The sequence below is a fragment of the Xiphophorus couchianus genome, chromosome 21, assembly GCF_001444195.1.
Source record: "Xiphophorus couchianus chromosome 21, X_couchianus-1.0, whole genome shotgun sequence".
Taxonomy (NCBI): domain Eukaryota; kingdom Metazoa; phylum Chordata; class Actinopteri; order Cyprinodontiformes; family Poeciliidae; genus Xiphophorus; species Xiphophorus couchianus.
The window spans coordinates 8,612,169-8,633,608 of NC_040248.1; the positions used below are offsets into that span (position 1 = coordinate 8,612,169).

At 36.6% G+C, this 21,440-nt stretch overlaps 1 protein-coding gene across 1 annotated transcript in view; it reads right to left on the reverse strand.

Moving 5' to 3' along the window:
- Positions 1-21,440, reverse strand: part of plxdc2b (plexin domain containing 2b) — an 89,695-nt gene that overhangs the window by 36,944 nt on the left and 31,311 nt on the right. The window contains exons 2-4 of the mRNA XM_028005007.1: positions 15,963-16,186; positions 7,481-7,627; positions 3,898-3,967 (exon numbers count right to left, since the gene is read on the reverse strand). Of these exons, the coding sequence (XP_027860808.1) occupies positions 3,898-3,967; positions 7,481-7,627; positions 15,963-16,186 (441 nt within the window). The remainder of the gene's footprint in view (positions 1-3,897; positions 3,968-7,480; positions 7,628-15,962; positions 16,187-21,440) is intronic.

Here is a 21,440-nt window from a genome sequence, read left to right on the forward strand (position 1 = left end):
TGTTTCGAGGCTGAGGAAGGTCTGGGAAAGGAGCAGCATGCCCACCCGCTTCGTATTTAGTCTTCTGGCTTTATGCAACATAGCTGTGAGGCTTCATCTAATTAGAGCGTCTCCTTCTATTGTTTTTTTTTATTTTTATTGCTGACTGTGAAGCAACTGTACACAGCCGACTAGTCACCACTCCTATCACACCCTCAGATCACAGGACATGAAGCAGTTCATGAGCCAACAAAATGTTAACATAAATTATAAAATCAGCCAGAGAGAAACTGGAAAGCAGCAGATGGTCAGTAATTTTAGATGACCTGAACAGTGTGTGGGGACATTAAAGCTTTTTATGCACCGACTGCATAAAAAGCTCCGATTGCAAAGTTAACTTCGTTATCAAATAGTTAGTTGAATATTCTTGAACATGTTGTGGATTAAAGAGAACAAAACTGTTGTCTTTAAAAAGAGCACAGCTGGTGTGAGGCCATTAATTCCTTTTTAAAGTGTTGAACGGTTCTTTAGCTGCCAATTGCATACGATTAAGAGTTCCTGGCAAAAACATTCACAAACTGTAACATTTTTTCAATTTGAAATTTATTCAGTTCTTTCCTTAGATTTGAAATTTCTCATGCTTTTATTGTAATTGTTTTAATGTGCGTATGCTTTGGACTTTAGTTAGTTATTCCTTGTATAGAATAGAATAGAATAGAATAGAATAGAATAGAATAGAGTTAATTGTAGAATTAATTGGCAAATTGTAGACTGAGTTCCTGTTTTATATTGAAACATGTCTGTTTTAAGGTCAGCATTCTATGTATTTTATATATTCCTGTCATTGATGTTTCAGTTTCTTTGTCACCTTCACCTTCTTCTAACCAGAATTCCTAAAAATCTCCATAACATGTTGCTGTGCTTCACTGTGTTCAGGGTGACGTACTGTGTTATTTTTCCTCCATAAGTTGCATTATCTAGTCTACAAAGTTCAATTTTGGTAAAGAATAAAAATGGTTATTCTGTCAACAGATTCCCCCCTCCCCTCCCCCAAGTATGATGGGACTATAACACTCACACCTGGACGCTTTGTGAAAATCAAAACATTATTATTTTTGTGTGCAATCCTCTTCCTTTTAAATATCCAATGACAAAAGCTATCATGCTTATTCCTGGAACATGTGGTTATCCTTTCACATTAAAAAATATTTTTTTATAAACCAATTGACACATTTAAGTGTTCTGGTAAAAATGTTTTGCTTCATGATTCCAGATTTTTGGTATGTAAACATGAAAGTGGATCAGAGGCATTTGAAAAGGCCACTTGCCAAAACAATGTTATGGCTGTGTGAGAGTTTGTGTTTGAGAGTTCTTAGCTCTTTTGCTGTTTAGACTGATAAATGAAAAACGGCCAATGTGACACCTCTGTTATCCTTTGTTACAATGAAAACCAGAGAAAAAAACAAAACCCAGACTAATAACCAGCCCTCATGTTCACTGGTGAGGCAGACAGACATCTATGACTGGGCTTAAAACTTTCCTTCTTAAGGTTCCTTTTAATAAAGTTTACAGTTATAGAGGTTTAGGTTTTTATTGTTATTTAGGTTAGCTATGTTGCTTTAGGATAATGCTCCTGAAAGCTATACTGATATATGTTACTCACTCTGCTGTTTCCTCTTGTTTATTCTCTGAGTTTCTTTCCCATAGAAAGTTCCCCTGGCCAGGTGTTTCTGTGTTTAGGTGAGTCTTTTATCTGGATATGCCATTTATGGATTTGTTGCTGCCATGAGCCTTGTGTGCTTTTTTCCTTTCCAATATAATTTTTTATTTTTTTTGCTTAGCTATGCCTTGTTTGTAAGTAAAGCTAGTGACATAGCTATTCCTACATTAACTTAGTGTTTTTCTTTCTTATAGAAAGAGTATTCCTGACTCTGTGCTTTTGTGGGGGTTTTTTTTGTTTCTCCATGCTGCTCTCTCAATCCCAAGTCAGCAGATCCTGAAACTGGCCACATTTTCATTTTGAAAAACGTTGAAAGGTTTGTCCACAGTTCCCACATGGCTTCACAGGTCACGGTTTACTGCAAGGTCAACAACTTGATGAATTACAAACTGGGATCACCTGAATATGACTGCATTGTCGTCTAATATGGACTGAATTTGGTAATATGTAGCTGGATTTGAACCAGACTGAAAATAAATCATCTGGATTCCTCTTAATTGCATTTGAACAGAATTTAAATCGTAATTGGATACGACTTGGGGCGTCTTGTCTTGAGATTATATTTCTTGTGAATGGGCACAATATAAGTACACTGGAAAGTTGAATTATAATGATCCTTTTTAGAAGTAAAAGTCTAGCGGAAAAAACTTATGCCTTGAGTAAAAGCGAAGCTGCTGACAGGAATGAAGGAGAAAAGATGGCAAAGTGGTGAGAGGATGGGATGACTGATAAAGGGATATGAGAGAAGGCTGTCTCAGAGACAAAACCCCTGAGGCCTGTAAGAGAAAGATAGCTGCCACCTCCTCCTCCTCCTCTTGCTACAACTGCTTGGTGACGCCTCTCCATCCCAGTCTAGAGGAATGCAAATTCTTGTTATCTCCTCCCTGCTAGTACGTCCTGTGCCCATCCTCACAGACCGTCTCTAAAAGCAGTTTTCGGAGATAACAATCAAGACTGTGATGATAATAACGATAACCACAACAAATAATTTTTATATTATTTCAGAGGCAGTGAAAGGCAGCCCTGCATCTCTGGAGTAGTTGGGTAAAAGCAGGGCTTTGTTCTTTGATGTGATAATAGCTGGCTGGGGTATTTGTGGTCTTGCTGTCAAGACTCAAGTGGAAAATTGCATTGCACACAGCGGTGAACACAACCGCGTGTCACTTTCCTCGTCTGATACCCCCACCTACGTATCCGAGTCTATCAGGGTGCGACTTGGCAGAGCGATTCGTGTTTCCAGCCCAAAAACCACGGGTCTGGATTCTCATCCAGCTAAGTCGGGAGCGGTTTGTTTTCAGTCTAGCAGACGATTACATGGAGGTGAGAAATTTAAACAGTCTCCCATCATGCCGACCGCTTGGCTGGATGACAGCTGTTCGTGGTTCCGTTGTGTGATTTGTGCCAAACGAGACACTTTAACCCTGACACTTCTAATTTAGTCCACGCAAAGGAAAAATTTTGGGATACATATATAATTGAAATCAGATATTCGCATACACTGCATATGTTTTTTCTCAATGTCTGGCATTGAATCCGAAACTAAAGTTTTTCCCCTTTTGTTAAAATATTTCTATTTGCTAATGAGAGGGAGACAATTATATTTATTTTTTAACTGAAGCTTACCGACATGTAGTTTGTATTTGATAGACTTCCCTTTTGGAAACCTTCATGTGTCCAAGATTTAACTTCTTGGCTGATGTCTTTGTGAAGTAACTTCAATAATTCAGCACAATGTCCTTATTTCTTGATTTAATCATGAATGAACTGTAATGAATTGTAAGTGCACCAGTTAATCTCGCAGCAAAACGCCTCCACAACATAATGCAGACACCTCCATACTTGGGGCGGTGTTCTCAGGTTTACAGAATTTAAACTTTTTTCCACCAAATATGTCAAATACTTCAGTTTTATTTTAAAAAAAAAACATGGGACAAGATTTTAAGTGAGAGAAAAATTAATTATGTTTTTTTTTGGAGTGCATGTAAATATTATGTTCCACACTTCACAGAGCAGTCGACCAGGTAGGTAGCATAGCAAAAATCTGCTTCTTATCTCCATATAAATTTTGTAAGCGCCCCCGCTCTCTCCTAAATCCCATAGCAATAAAAAATAACAGTACATTCAACTTTGCCAAGCATACACAGTCGGTCCAACAATTACAGACATAAGTACTATTCAGAGAGCACATTCCAACTTACCACCAGTTGCTACAGTGATTTCACGCAGGAGATGTCCATAAAACGGGAAATCGAAGGACAGATTAACTCTCTGAGTGGAAAAACAGACAGATGGCTCGAGTCAGGAAGATGAAGGGAACAGAAAATCCAAGAAGAGACTCCTTTTATCTTAAAAACCAGCAAGGGATAAAGATCAGAGGGGAACTGGGAACAGTAAATATAGAGGAGTCTTGTTTGTAACTGCAAAGATGAAGAATATAAATGATTATCTTTGCCACACATTTGTCATGAGTACAAAAAAAGGACAAATCTTGGCAATAAAATGTGATTTTCTTGTTCCTAAAGGAATAAACAACAGGGTATTTATTAAAAAGCAGATCATAACGGCCTTCAGAACTCAAGGAGAAAAACCTTTTCATCTTTCAAAAACTGTTTCTGCAAGTTTCACTAAATGTATTTTAAGTTTTTTATTTTTACATAAATCCTGAAATACAAGTGAAGTAAGTGAACTTCACGTATGCAGTGTGAAATTCAAATTAGAGTAATGATTTCTGAAACAGAACAATCTGGCTTCACAACAAACAACTCAATAATAATAAACTAGTGAGAGTTTAGATATTAATGCATATAATATAGGAGCATAGTACTGTATGTATATTCCTGTTTTGAGCTTTTTGTCATTAAAATAATCTCACTTTTGATAAGGTTCTTCAACTTTTGTAATATAAACATTACAATATAGCAATAAAGTATAATTTTTCTCAAAAGTCTTGAATTATCAGCGGAAATTAGAAAGATTTCACATTACGTTTTGCTTAAGTGCATTAAGTGCATTTTGCATTTGTGTCATTCACCACTTCATCTCTACTCTTGGCAGGATTGGACTCACATACCATGGTTTATGGATGCATCAAGTCATCTGTACACCGAATATGGCACAGTAACTGCCAGAAGAGAGAACGGAGATTGGCAGCTCCAATAAATACTGGAATACATAGCCCTGCATTAGTAATCTGGTGGTAAACCGCCCTGAATCTCACTAGCTGTGCAGCCAATTCCACAGCTTAACTTCTCAGCAAAGCTCTGATGGAGCTGACCTCTGTTGCTGTGTTTTGTTTTCTGACCTTATCAGCCAATTTTTTTTCTGCATCTCTGGGCCAGCGCGCCAGCAGCCAGAGGGTCTGGAAAGGAGCATGTTCTGCTGAGCTTTAAGCAGTTTCTCAGGACTTTAACTGCCCATCACAATGAACTATTTGTTTAAAACGTTTGCCCTCTGTCACGAGACCACAGATTATTCCAGCACAGATGGTTTTCCGTTCTCAATGAATCAGCTAAAAGTGCCAAGTGTCCTATTTGACTGTCTGCTGATTCAGGACATTCTTTTACTGATTTGTCAGACTAAGTCAAATTTAGAGAATAATCCAAAATCATTTAAATATCTTCTTTCAGTGGGAACACCTCATCTCTGGCAAAAAAAAAATTGAAGGCAGAGGAGCAAAATGCACAATGTGGGACTCTATTCTGACTCCTCAGCAACTATTGTTCTATCAGGTTACTTCCTTTCTCTCTGCTGCCATGCTGTTCTGCTTCTCTGGTCGGTGGCTGCTGCCTTATGACAGTATCAGTATGCAGCTCACATGGGTCACCTGCCTGCACCGACCTGGAAGGAGTGGGGACTTTAAATATAGCTGTAGAAAAGACGTTAAACTGCATGTAGAAACCTTGGATTTTTCATCTTTAACTCATCTTATCTTTAATATATTATGACAGAAAGATGACAATTGTGGACCCTTTGGGTAAATAAAACAACTGTTTCATTTGTGTTGGAGTGTTATATTTGTTAGACTGACTCCTAAGAGGTTAACACAATGAAATTCTTCTCGAAGAAAGAAGAGATTGGTTAAAAAAAGAAAAAAAAAACCTTTCTGGTGTAACCCTATGTGAACACTAGGTGGCGCTTGTTAAGAAATAAGTTATTTGGTGTCTGGTGGTGCCTGTTGTTGCAATGCATCAACAGCACAAAGTCAACCATTAGGCAGAAGTGATGAGATTACATTATATTTATAATCAACATTTTCGCAGCTCTGTATTTTAAACTGTGTTCAGGCTTGTAGTTGACAATATTGGTATCCAATCAAGCAATCTGAAAAAAAGGAGCAAAAAAAGAACAGAAAGCAGCTGAATAGGCAGCTGAAACTTGCAGAATAGTGGTCCATCAATTTAGAAAATATGTAATAATCTGCCCTGTAAGGCTGTCAAACGGTTCATAAGAAAGTAATTCATAAGAAAATAATAATTAATATCTCTACTTTCATTTTTAAGAATAAATGAAATCAATGTATTCATAATAAAACTTGGAAAAAGTCATGTCTAAGCCACTTGTATCCGGTAAACTAAGTTTAGCCTGAACTTGAACTGTATTGATGGATTCAGCCCAAAGCAGAAAGTCTCATTGAATTAGGCTAATAAACAGCGTTTTGCTTGAGTACTTCTAAACCTTAATTAAATGACTTGCTAGAATTTGTGGACCTCCAGTTTCTCTTTGGAGAACCCAGAATTTTTTTGGACTTTGCTGGACCTGTGTGCTCTTATTTTGCCCTGTAGTCAAAATAATATCGAGAGTACAGTGAAGCTTGATGCTTTGGTATCGGTGGAAGAATTTTAAAGCTCTTCTGTAAATGAAAAGTGCAACTGCAACTCTTATTTCGGTCTTATAATATGTGACTTTGAGGGTTTTTTTTTTTAGTTTATTTATTCTGATGTTAATGCCAAACTTTTGAACTTGACTACTGCCTTTGACTTTGCCTTTAACTTATAGCAGTGTACCACCTGGGATGGGTTTCCATTAAAATATAGATTTAAACCCATTAAAATATTCTAGACTTGAATTGATATAAACTGTCAGTTGCCAAGCTTTAAAGGCAATGTACATGCAGCATACTAAGTCAAGGGCTCTCAATTTACAGGCCATTTTAAAAAGACTTCACATGCCTTTGATCTTTCCACACCTTACCTTTTTACAACTACAAATATCAGTTTATTATATAAGGGTTTTATGTGATACACCAACACAAAGTAGTGCATAGAAATGAAGTAGGTGAAATATGGCACAGATGTTTATTTTCCTGCAATTGTAGGTGGTTGAACTGTATTTTATTTTTGGGGTATCACTGTAAAGGTGGCTAAAACAAATGCATGCCACCATTTTCACATTTATTCTTGTAAAAAAATGTTTTTTTGAAAACTCGTTTTCTTCCACTTGACAAATATAGTATGTACTGCTTTATGCAGGTTTACCACATGAAATCCCAAAAGAACTTTTTTAAGTTTGCAGTTGTAGTCTGCTGCAATGTGGAAAAAGTCTAGGGGATATGAAGACATTTGCAAGAAAGGAAACTGTTCACTAGGTTTTATTTATTATCATAGATGTCACATACAGTAGATCAGGGCCTGAAGTAGTCCAAGCTGATTTAGGATGCTTCTTTGTTAATTCAAAATATCTGGGGAAATATTTTATGCAATAATTTTAGCAAGACAATGACTGAGTGCTTCAATCCTACATTTAGCATCCACTAAATCTCCAGTTCTGCTGTTGTTGACTTACCGCTGCCTGTCTGTGTGTGTTAGACAGAATCCCATGGATCTTCACTTTGTCCTTCTCCATCTGGTCAATATTTACCCACAAGTCTTTGCTCATAGGATCTGACGGACCGTATGTTTTTGATGTGTAGTAGTTGTGATCCATGTCCTCCTAAAAGAATGACAGAACAAACGGTTTGGGCTTTTAGTTTATGTAAGAGTAAGAAAGGAAAATGTAGTGGTTTGCTAAAGTTCATACATTTTGCCGTGTTGCAACAACAAACCTGAATGTATTTTAATAGGACTTTATAAGAGACTAACACAAAGTAGCGCATAATTATGGAGGAACATCTTGTCATTTTATTTTTTGTTAATAAGTCAAGTTTATTTGTAAAGCATATTTCTTCATCAAGGCAGTTCAAAGTGCTTTACGTGACAAAATTGAACAAAATTACATGGCACAGACACATTATGTTCCAGTGGCCCAAAAGAGGAGTAATAAAAAGTTGTTGTGCAAACCAGAATCAATCTATTTTCCAGTTACTATTAATTAAATGTAGCTCTCTTCGGTGGGTATTTAGACTTGATTTTAGAAACTCTGTGTTTTAGCTCTTTTGCAGTTATCTGGAAGTTTGTTCAAGATTAGTGGCACACAGAGGCTGAATGCTTCTTCTGCATATATGGTTCTGGTTCAGGGGATGCAGAGCAGACCTGAGATATGAGTGGTCTGGATGGTTGATGCAACAACAACAGACAATTGATGTATTTTGGTGCTAAATCATTCAGTTATTTATGAATAAAGTATTTTAAAGTTTGAGCTATAGTAAGCCAGAGTAAGGGCTTTAGAACTGTGTCGATGTGTCCCATCTTCCTGGTTTTAGTGAGAACACAAGCAGCAGCATTTAGAATCAGTTGCAGCGGTCTAACTTTTTAGGCAGACCTGTGTTACAGTAATTAATTCAACTAAAGATAAACGCATGGAGGAATTTCTCTAGATCTTGATCTTGATCCATCCTTTAATCCTAGAAATGTTTTTCATGTGACAGAAGGACGACTTTGTAATTGTCTGTGAGTCTCTGAAAGATAATAACTTAAGTTTTGTTTCTGTTCAGATGGAGAAAGTTAAGGCATTGATTTGTTCAATGCATCTTCTCAGTATGGGTTCATGGTCAAGTGGTGACATTGTAATGAAGAGCTGTGTATCATCTGCGTAGTTATGGCAACTAATCTTATTGTTCGCCATGTTAGTGTCAACATGCTCAGGCTGAGCTAGCCTGAGCATGTTGACACTAAATAGGAGGGGCCCACAGAATAACACATTTCACTCAAGTGCAAATTATGAAAACACAATACAAACATTTACATCCTCATACAACATGTCCATTCTGTCTAAAGTTTAGTCCAATCAGCATATACTTTGATTGTTGGCTAATCAAAGTACACAAAGCCAATTAACTTCTTATTCTCTTCAAAACGCTGGACCAGTCTGCAAAGTCAAGGCTGCTGTTTATAACAGAAACATCTACTGACTTTTACAAGCTGCGTAGAAGGAATTTGCCTACTTTCATTGTGTCCTGTGCTGAATTAGGAGGAATGATTTTGTTATCTTTCTTTCCCTCTGGATGTAATGATACATAACAGCTGTGTCTTTTATCTAAAACATAGTTAATGTTAATGTTCTGCTGGATCGGCAGACAGAGAGGGGCAAGCTTCTCCTGGCTGTGATCTGAATAAAGGAAGCTCACTCAGTTCTGTGATTGCTTTGATATACAGGCAGTAACTTTAAGAGTTATTTCACTTTGATTGTCAAAATGCCAAGACACCAAGAGAGTTAAAGCGCAATATTTCTCTTTTTAGTTTGGTTTGCCTTAAGAAGTAATACTTTTTTTGTCTTGGAGATATAATCTAATGACTAACCTCAACATTCATAAATGAGTATTAGATAAAAAGGAATCATGTTTCAGAATTGACAAAGCAAATTTTTAAACTGAACATGATGATTTTGATTTATCTGACATTGTCAAAAACCTTTATTCATAACTATTTTAGTAGATAAATCAAGTCACCAAAATGGGAGCCCCACCTGGTAGTCTTATTCAATACATTACATCTAGAAGACAAAACCAAAAATGTTTAAAAATTAGCAAATGCAGGCCTACAGTGCTCTAAAAACCAATCGTCCAGAAATAGATTCCTTCTGTTTTTGCTTTTTTGTCACATTTAAATCTTTTAGGTCAATCAAATGTTTATGTCAAAACAGACAAGGTAAGTGAATACCGAAGGCCCTTTTTAGGTCCTGTTTCGATCTAATTATGGGTTCTCACCAAATGCGTCTGATGCTTCAAGTGCGATGTGTGTGCACTTTTGGTGCATTCACACCAAACGTGTTTTGAGCATCAGGTTTACATTTAAAGTCTATATGGAGCGCTGGATGCATTCAACGTGGTCAACACGTGCGCAGCAACGACCCTTGACACACCTGCACAAAGACTCTGAATGTAGTCCAGACATGACTGACTCTCAAAATGCGTTTGGTATGAAATCACCATAAGGAATTAAAAATACATACAGTATATACAATACAATATGCTCCTATCTGGAGAAGTTATAAAATCAGATTCACAATGAAATTACTTGGAGAAGATGATGAAAAATGTCTAAAAACATCATTTTGGAGGTGTTCGTGATCACTACATCCTAAAATTAAATGGGCCAAATCAGCAAAATGTAAACTTTCTGAACAGAAAAGCTCAAAGGGAGACTTGGAGCCTATCAGAACACCACAGGAGTTTATCTGACCTTCACAAACACAAAAACTGTACTAACAACTTTGACGGAAAGAAAAAGAAAATTCACTGAAGACTTCCATTCATTTGTGTTTGTGGCTTTTACCTCAGGTGCCCATTACATCAATACTGAATTATTCAGAGAAGCGAATATTATGCCAACATATTTCCACTTCTGGATGGCTTTCCAATAGCAAAGAGACCTTGAATGAAGCCTTATGCTTTAAGATTATATTTGGGGTGGAGAGAGTGAAACATGTTTAAAGGGCTTCTTAAATCTGAAGGCTGCATAAAGTTCATCAGTCTGTACCTAGAAGACCTCTGGACTATCGCTGACCAAGCACTTTTGGCAGTTTAGTATATTAAGAAAATTATGCAGACAGTGTTTGGAGGCATTACTGCACAGTACTGCATTTGCAAAAGCATTTTTGTTGTTGCATAATTCATGTTTGTTTCCCTGCATTTTAATGGAGAAATAATGTTATCGTTTCTTGACGTGTCAAAACGCCAACATATCGTATTACACTGATCAACATTAACTTCTAAAAACATTTTTGCAACTAATTTCACACTAATTGCAAATTAAATGTCCCATAAGAAGGTGGGACACTCAAAATGTTACTCCAAATCTGCCAAGAGGATTCAGTTTAATAAATAAAATCATGTTCACTGTTCCCCTAGTTCAAAAAGCAGCATGATCTGAATCCAACACACTAATGTAATGTATAATTTAGGTGTTCTCCTCATGACTGTACAAAATGGGCTACACACCACATTCATAAGCTCATGATCTCAAGTGAAAGCAGAGGATGAATTTTTGAACAGATTCGGGTTCACTTGAAGAGCATTTCCATCATGCAGCAGTTGCATAAGAGGGTATAAAAATCAGTTTTCACAATTTTTTTTTACCCTTCTATACCATCCACTGAGTGTCAGTAAGCAAATACATTTTGAATATGAAGCCAGCAAAGAGTAACAGAGTCACTTGTCCAACCATTTTCACTGCTTAGAAACACACACACAAACCTCAATCTTACTGCACTGATTTGAAGCATGTTAAACAGGCATGCCAATCAGCAGAACACACTTTCACTGTAAAACCTTAATTACCAAGAGCAGCCGTGGCTCAGTTTCAGGATAAATGTGAAAACATGGACAAGACAGTAAATATGGAAATCAATTTCTATAAATTTTCTGAGACTTTATTTGTCTCTCTTGGTTTCATCCAAGCGCTGTAGTATGAGTTTGAAGGTGGCTGTTGTCTGTGTAATCTGTCATCACAGAGCGTGCCACATGTTTCCTGTGTGTTTGTTTTATTCCTGGAGGAGATAAGACTTGAAATGGTGACAGCTTCAATCAGTGACTTACACTGAGATTCTTTTAGCTGCGTTCTGTAATTTTTCATCTGTTTTCTACACTGTAAGTTGTCATTTTGCTGTATATCTTTCCAAGCTGCTCCTGGATGTTTGAATTGAGTGCAGAGTGTGCGTCTACTGGGAAAGATTTACCACACTAAGAAATGTACAACTGGCTTGAGGTCAGGGATTTCATGTTTATGTCTGCTTGGTATTCCAGATCTTTAGGTCATTTTGCAGCCCAATCAGACAAGCGGAAGTACATTTTACACATGTAAAACACTATTTTGCAGCTAAAAAATATGTCACACTTAAAGTCCGACTACATAGCTTGGAAACAAAGGGGGCCGTGTTCTGTCTTTCTGAATATTTATGTCAAAGATCTGCGAATGTGTGAGATTCAGCTAAGCTGAAACAAGTGTTGTCATTAAAAATAAACGAGGCTTACATTTTCTAATGACTACTGTCAACCTAATGTGTGTGAGCTAATCTAACAGAAAACATCTTCCAAGCTCACACCTGTAAAAACTTTTTACAACATTCATAGAAACCTACAAATACAAACATCTGTAATAAAAATAGAGATGCCATGATAAACAAACTGGAAATCTATTTTCAGCAATGACCACTGAGCCGGAAACAAAAATTGTTATAATTCCCAAGTGTTTTGGACTTTTGCTTCATTTATTTATTTCCTAATTTGCCCTATATTGTCTCCATGGTCTGCTTGTGCACCTTTTTTTCCATACCAATTAAGTAATAATTTTTTTCATGAAATCATGAACTCTATGATGATGCCTCGTAGCCTTAACTTCTACAACACAACAAAAATGCTTTCATTTTAGGTACGGTGAAGACACCGTACCTAAAAGCTACCAGATTGCCCATAGCAACACACATCAAAGTGGATGTTGCAGGTGTAAACTTGTTTCCGGTCGGTTCATGTTGTTAAGATGTATATTTAGTGATAGTATAGAGGGACGTTTTTGGTTTCAAGAGTTGAATGGAAATACAGTCCCACTTGCCTGGGGATTGCTTATAAAAATATACGTATATACTGTATATATATATATATATATATATATATATATATATATATATGAGCTCCAGGAATGTTTCCAAAATTGTAAGCCCTGATTAAACACAACATTTTAGGAGTTTAAACTATAAGGTAAAAATAAAAACCAGACCATGAATCTAGAAAAAAATACTACCACAATAGTTTAAAAAAATCCATTAGTGACAACATGAAAAACATCTCTGCACTAAATAAATAAGACCTGGCTAATGGTCAGTGGCCATATTGACTCGTTCCCACAGTTTTTTTAAAAATTTTTTTATACAATTTCTCACAGCAACCTAAAGATCAAGTTAGCAAAAGAGGTCTTTAATCTGGATTAACGATCCGGAGAGCTCCTCCAGTAAGTAAAACCCATTCAGGGTGTCAGACTGTCTACAATTAAAGCCTCATTCGAACTTTCAAGTCAAGGTGAAACAAAATGAGGCATTGTTCTCAACGAAAGATGTGAACCAGTAAACTGAAACAGACTAAGGTGAAAGCAAAGACTTCAAGGCTTCATTTATTGAAGTGAAAAACTAATATTTTGAGTTGTTTTTTGGTTTGATTTGTCAGCAAGGCAAAACAGACTAAAAAAGGAAGTAGTTTAACACAGCAATGATTTTAACGCTGGAATGTTACTTTGGATTTTGGCACAACTAACTGATGTTACTTTAGTTTCTTAGATGTGATCAAATTAACAACCTCCAGAGAAACATTTATGACAAATTTGGACAAGAAAAAAAATGAAAGAAGTTGTGATATTTACATGACCAAGGCCACATTTGGTCTGGTTATGCCACATTTGTTCATTTAGCAAAAAAAAATTATTAGATGGAAGACTTCTAATCATATGTACTTATTCTCGTATATACTTTTGTTATGCATAATATATACACATATATAATTGCATTAATATGATCTTATTAATCAAAATAATTATATTAGTTACATGAAATACTGTTTGCGATACTAAAGTTTACTTTTTAATGAATAACTGAATATAGCTCATGCTACTTCAAAAACATTTTTATTACCGGGATAGAACATTCAAAATATCATCGAAACTCATCAGATTTAACTTTATTAAGGTTTCTGGTCTTTCTCTGGAGCTCAAGTTAAGAGATTCAGCAACATAAGTAGGAATGCAGCTGCAGTCCATCAGAATGCCCTGATGGGCTAAAGGTCAAAAGTCTGGAAGTGAAAGAAAACATAATTTGGAATTTTAAGAAGGAACACCTTTAGTCCATCAGCTTCTCAAACTATAACACAGATACATCAAAATAATGAGAATACCTTACATTGAGATCCACATCTTGTCAGCTTTTAGTGTTCAGGTCAAGTTATCTCAACTTACTTTTCTCAATATCCTTTTTTTTTTCTCAGCACAGCTGAAGAGGGACTTTAAGCACAACAGCTGCTTGAATGGCTTCAAGGTTATTCTGTGGTTAAAGGCTAACTTATGTAGCCCAAAATGTTGGCAAGTTTCTGATTTTGGATCACTCTGAAGCATAATTGGGTAAGAATAAAACATAACATCAAAGTAAGTCAATAACTGATTATGTTTAACACATAAGTCACTCTTGAAGGTTAGAACTAATCATGATTTTATTATGGATTACTTTAAAAGCATCCCTGACTAAACAAACACATTAAGATTTAGAGGACTGTCTGATATGTAACTAAACAAATAGTTTATGCTGGCAGAACAGAACAGTCTTAAGTACTCATATCTTGAATGTTTTGGGACACCATGTTCAGAAAGAGGTCAATTTAACCAGATCTAAAGTAACAGAGAGGGCCTTGTTAGAAATAAATAATGGGTGAAAGGTCAAATCACAGATGTTAGTGTGCACTCTAACTATAATCCATTTCCCATATTTCTAGACTACAGTATACGTCACTTCAGAGTATCTATCTATCTTTCTTCATTCTAAATATGTAAAATGTCAGAAAAAAAAAGAGTTGGGAAAAAAGAGAAAAAAAACTATATATATGTCACACCTGACTATAAGTCATAGGACTAGCAAATCTATGGAAATAAAGTTACTTACAGTCTGGAAAATATGGTGTTGAAATTTTTATTTGGTAACTATTTAAGAAGATAACTATGATGATTGGGTTCATTTCCTCTCAATATTGGTGGTGGATCTTTATAATATTAGTTTTCAATAGCAATAATAAAAGCTCCTTCAGCAGTAACGTATATGTTGTCAATGTTCATGTGGCATTCAGAGAAGCTTAAGGCTTGGAATACTGCTAATAAAATATGCATAGGTTTAATTTTACAGAAGTGTATAAAAGATAAATTCTCAACAACCCCCTCTGCAAGAAGACCTAGATGGGATAAGAACTTAATAAATTACAAACAAACCAGCAAAGCAGGTAAAGTACAGGGTCAAGTACAGATCTCAAAAGTGTGGTAGCAACACCAATAAACATGTAACATGTACATTTGGCATATGTACATGTGCCAAATTTATATATCTGAAGCCATTTGGCCCTGCTCAGCAGAATATTTCATTTTGAGTGTGTTAAGCTCAAAATGGCCCATGTACACAAGTGTGTGCGTGAATGTTTACAGCTGGCGATCAAAGCTTCCTCCATCTTCGCTGGGAGACATGCGCCTGTGAACCTGAGATGATTAGAAGCTGCAGGAAAACTTAACGAGCTGTCTGAGCCCGGGCAGCCGCCATCATTATGGCTGAACTCCCCGGTGCAGAGAACCAGACAAGACGCCACAACAGGGGACAGGCTGATGCCTTTCATTCCCCCAGACTCTAACGCAGGTCAAGCATGGCTATTAATCTCCTGCAGGTTGACCAATGTGTTCTCATAGGAATCTGGGTTAATTTCCTGCTCCATTCATCTGAGGTCAGATTTAAGGAGCTCCACTCCCACACATGAACACCTTAAGACTGAGCTTCATTTTATTTGAAACATTAAACCTTTAAGCCTCCCCGTATATTTTTTATTACTTAGCTATTTAAGAGGTTTGATCAGTGAATGAGACCAAACAATAATTTTAAGCACCATTTAAATGAGAACCTAATTTAGATTAAACTTTCCTGGGAGGAGTGGTAACCACATCTTAAAACAAAATTAGTAAGACCAAACATTGTTTTGACAGCAACAAAGTGACCAGGCCTAGCTGCTAAAAGTGATGCGAACAATTCACCAAATAATTGAACCCGATGCACACTGAAGTTAAGGTTTTATGAATGAATACTCAGGTTTAAGTGAGCAAAAGATTTCTTTTACTCACTGCTTTTAACACCAAGTGACTGTGTTCATTTTTCCCAGACTTACCTCAATCTGGGAGCTGTTGTCTGTGTCCTCTGCGGACAGCAGGCCAGGGAACCCTTCAAGCTCCTCCGGCTCTGGCTCCTGTTCCTGCTCCTGGCTAGCTCTGTTGCTGTCCATGTTACGAGGTTTTGGGGGAAGCCACCTCCTCCATCGATGACTGTACAGCCTTACATCCACCGCTGCGCCTTCATCTCCATCTCGCTCCAACACATACGAATAAGAGACCCCTAAGGGAACATGCAAGAAAACATAAAACATCACCTTTATAGACCACTTTAAGGTAGTGAATTGTGTTTGATAAATTTAAACTGTCACTACAAATACACTATAATCCAAATGATGCACTAAGGCAGACATTACCTCTGGAGTTAAAATATTTAGCCAGTTAAATGAATAGAGGCAGGTGAATATATATAGGTGCTCATACACATGAGGAGTATACAGCAGTAACAACAATGCTGTCGATGATTGTGAATGAAACAACAAAATTGTTAGCAGGACAAGAAAAGGACTAAGAAAAATCTATACCTTAGGATCACTGGTCAATCTATCCGCCAAATTCTTATATTTTTTTTGTGTTGTATTTATATTTACTTATATTCTTATATTCTATATTCTTATTCCTTGTTTCTTGCATAATTTAAGGTTTTGGTTACTCACATTTAGTGTGTACCTTAGTATTTAATTTGTATTTTTGTATTCTTTTGCACTTTTGCTTACTGTGTGTTATCTTTGTTTTTTGCCTGGGAGCTGCTGGTAACTTCAATTTCCTGAGGGAGTCTTCCCAAGGGATCAATAAAGTACAAGTCTAAGTCTAAGTCTAAGTCTTAATAATAAAAAAATGCTAAATAATGACATCATTTGTTTTATTTTTAAAACAACAGAATTTGAATTTCTGATAATCCTGTCTTGCAAAGTTGCTCTTAAGCTTAAAGTTAGAGAATTTAGTTCATTCTTGGTATTATAATTGTGATACTTTTCTCATCTATTACCATTGTAGATATTACAGATTCAGATTCATCAGTGTTGCCATTCAACACAACACTTCATTTTCATTCTCTTCAGTTTAAAAAAAGTGCACCGTCTGCAAGATGATTAGATCCTAAAAACTCAATTATTATTAATTTTAGTCATGTTGAGACCTCACCTCACGTTGAACTCAAGTGTTTCTGTTAAGATATTTTATCTCTTATCGTTATTGCTCTGTCATGTGTAAACAAATGACCATTTTCTTGGTTTTCTGAAAAGTAATTGCCGGGTATGAAATACAATAAAAACAAATCAGCTCTTTTGAAATATTTAAACATCTTCCTCCATTAGATCTCGGTCTGTGCAATATTGGGAATATTTCATTTTACTCTGTTGTAAAGCAACTTGTCATATGACACTATGTGGGAACCAGACCCACCATATAGGTTGTCCAAGCAAGAACTTGATGTAAAAAATCAAAAACGATAAAAAATTTTAGAAAGTTAAATTACTTTTCAGTTTTGTTTTATAAGTCAGGTGAGCAGCTAAAATAATCTACATATAACCAATTCCAGAAATAATTCCAGTTTGTTTCCCTTAATTTTCAAATACTCAGCATGCCTAGACAGGATTGTGCCTCACATGACCCTAATAGGATTAAGCGGTTTGATACAATTAGTAATAAACTTTATTTTCATAGCGCTCATTTAAAGATTAGTTTACAAAGTGCTGGCATGCTGTTGGTACTTTATGCAAATAGTTTTGGCTTGAGGACAGAGAGAAACGCTGATTTCTCAGCTGTCACTGATCTATGCTCTATTTTACGAGACAGAGGTCACAGGGTTTAACCAGCAGAGCATATTTTCTACTCCTTCCCCTTGTCTCTTTTCTCTCACGCTCATGGTCAGATCTCAGAGCTGTCCTCCTCCTCCTCCTGTTGGGCCCCCCGGATCAGTGGTTCTCCAAAAGGGGGAGGAGTGGGAGTAAGTGGAGAGGCTTAAGACGCTAATTCACCCAAAGTGGAGGCTAATAGATTCACTGGCAAAGCAAAAAAGCAGCAAGATAAATTTGCTTGTGGAAGAGGGTGTTGATCTGGAGGAATTTACCAGGGCAGACTCCTGAGTATGAAACATGGCTGGGAGTACTGTGTGTCACAACATGCATACAAAGATTTTAGAGAATATAATTATATGGCTCTGAAATTGAGCTGCTACTCTTCGTACAGAAATGGACTTATACACTGAATTTAATAACTCCGGTGACATACAAAATTACAGTGATTTATCAAAAATCTATTGGCTTCTATTACCACTAGTAAACATATTTATATCAGAAAAAAGCTGTAAGACATATAATTTTACCTTCTTTCTAAAATATATTCTCACTGAATGGTAGTTGGCATACAATCAGCTGCCCTGTGATCGTAAACTTGAATAGCTGTCTGCTAATGATTTGGTGTTGAACTCTAGCTTTGCCCAACACAAATCAGTGTTATGCAGAAAAGTTTTAGCGTTTGAAAGAGCAAACGTTTCAATGAAATTAATAGTGATAAAGTGCGTCGAGTGGTGTGGATGCCTAGAAATGTATTATGAGATTAGTAGTAAAACCAAGGTTTTAAACAATCAGTTTAGAAAACATTAACGGTTCCCATTATAATGTTCTTCTGTTTAAAGTCTTTTTAATGAGAGACCAGTAAAAATAAACGTCCATGAATAACTTCTCCCTGAAGGTATTTGGTATAGCTTTAAAGGGGAAGCGTGCTTAAAACGTTTTCCACATACACATTTTTAGATCCTTTGTTCAATGAATGGGTCATTTTTGTTTACCCAGCAATGAAACCTCTTTCCTTCTTAGAAATACAAAAACGATTACATATTAATAAGTGAATATTAAGTTAAGTTTAGGCCTTTAACAGGTATAAATTGTGAGATATCTTCTATTGAATGACATCAGGTAATAGGGATCTGAGTGATGCTATTTTTGGTTATTATTACAATGCTTCGTTATTTTATGATGTAGTCTGTGTGACACCTGTAACAGCATTGAGCAATGTTGTCATCAAAACCAACATGTGTGCTTTGTTGCACAAAACAAAGCACATTTGTGCTTTATTTCATTATACAATTCTCAGTGCAAATGTGTTCAAAGTCAAACATTTATATTGAAGTTGTACCTTAATTAGAATGCTAATAATTGCAAGTTTTCCACGCATTAGCAGGAACTTTTTCTTTTCCTGTTTTGTCCCCAGAGTAGATTTCGATTTTACTCAATATTTTCTTGCCGTCTCATTTTCAGTATACCTCCAATATATTCTGACTCCCACTCTGTGTCTAATGGCCTTTAGTCACATCCATGCAGACAAAGCAGCACAGGCCTCTTCCTGTCAGCACCCCTAATATACAAGCTAATTTAGGAAGCATCTACATGAACCATTTCGCCTACATAGAGACATCTATTTTATTCTTTCTTCCTCAGGTTGTCAACATACAGTTGAAAGCTGGATAACATAAGATAGCGGTCTTGAATAACTGGCTGCTCTTTTCCCAGAACCTTCCTCTGAATGGCCATAATGAGTCATCCTTTAAAGGATCACTTGCACCTGCATTTCTCATGAGAGCACCTCCTCTGTGGTGCAGGGATGCCTGAGTGTCTTATTATCCAGGGGAGAATTGAGGGCTTTTGTCATGGATTTAAGAGGGCAATAGGGGAAAACCCTTAAAGGGACACCTAAAATATCCCCTCCCTCCCTTCCACCCCTACCAGTATAAGGCTTCTGTTCCCGGATGAGACTGCTCCTCAACTTTTGTGTGAGAAGAGAAGCGTTTCCGTCCATATTTCCTCCAGTGCCTATGAAAGCCCCCGCATACTTTCACCCTGACTCTGTCGTGCAGCCTTGCTGGCCAGACTCACGCCTGTCAACAGCTCTGATTCACAAAATACCAGAGGAATTATAATTTGATTCCATTCGAGGAAATGGAGGTGGCTGCAAAACCACAGAAAAAACATAATCAGTCCACACCCATTCTTTATCATTGAGGTTTGTTTGTTTGCTTCCTTTTCTTTTGGTCTTCACCTCAATCAGTGTTGCTGACAGGAGATCGACATGCATTACTGGCAGGTCATGGAAATGAAATCTGCTTTCTTTTATCTGAATGCATCTAATGTGGTTAATTTCTACGCAGGACAGAACAAAAAGTTCATACATTAGAAATTTATCTGTCTTTCAATCTCTGGGTGGCAACTTACATAAAGTTCACTAAAATCTTCACTGATGACCTTCTCCACATCTGTCATCATTGTCTACATCTTTCCATTTGTATCTTTCCATTCATTTTTATGTGGCATTTGAGCTTTAAAACCAAATGGAGGCAAGAAATGTCAGACTATATCATTTTCTCAGTTAGCTTACAAAGAGTGATGAGGTCATGCTAATACTCTTAAAAGTAGCACTTGTTACTGAAAGAAGAAGAATCTGCTTAAAAATTAAACATCACAAAGGTAAAAGGTAAAAAGGTAAAGGTAATTTTGTTTATATAGCACATTTTCAGCAACAAGGCAATACAAAGTGCTTTACAGGATTTAAAAGGAAATACAAACAAAATAACAAACAACTGGAAGAGGGAGAAAGAGTCTTTCAGAAGCTATGAAGGAGCTTGTGTTTCCTGCAAATGCATGGATTCGCTCTTCAGCAGAAAGCAACTTACATGATAGTGTAGAGGAATGAGACCTCAGCTGATAACAGGAAGGCTGAAACTCCTGCAGCAAAGCTACTCTTCGGAAGAGTTCAATTCCATCTACCAGGGCATTGAGATTAATTGGGGAATGTTGGTTAACAAATAAGTGCAACTGTCATTTCTCTGTCATACTTCAACAGTAAACAAGAGTGAGATGGAAGACAATCCCCCCGCCCTTGGGCTCTGATCCAGAGTCTGGATCTGTGACGGAGGGTTTGTGTGCTCGTTGCTCCAAAAACATGGGCAGTAACATGATGGCTGCCAGGGGGGCTCTGTGTTTACATGTGGGTGTTTTTCCTCAGTCAGTGCAGAATTAGTGAATTACTAAAAAAAAATTACAAATAATTTCAATATTTATATGCTTCTTTTTTTAAAATACAAGTTGATTCGATCACAATGATAAAGATAGCTTAATATTTATGGAGATTTGTGGAAATCTCCCCCTTAGGGCAGAAGTCTACTTACTGTATGAAGTGTAAGCTTATGATAAACATGCTAAACGTGCTAACCACTTATCCATAGCATTTGTGATCACTGCCACAGATTTTGCTCAGACCATTTCCAATCCTGTTTTATCCAAATAGCTCTTTTAATTCATAGTTCATGCATATTAAGTATTGTACTGGAAACTCTTTGCTGGCATCTAGTATTTGGAGTATGAACTACCACTGTTGACCTTTGCATTGATGGTTGTTTGACTTTTGTAATTAAAGAGGTGGTCTGTTTGGGTGTAACTTTGTTGTGAGCTATCAGAATAGATAAATCAATAAGCTAGCTG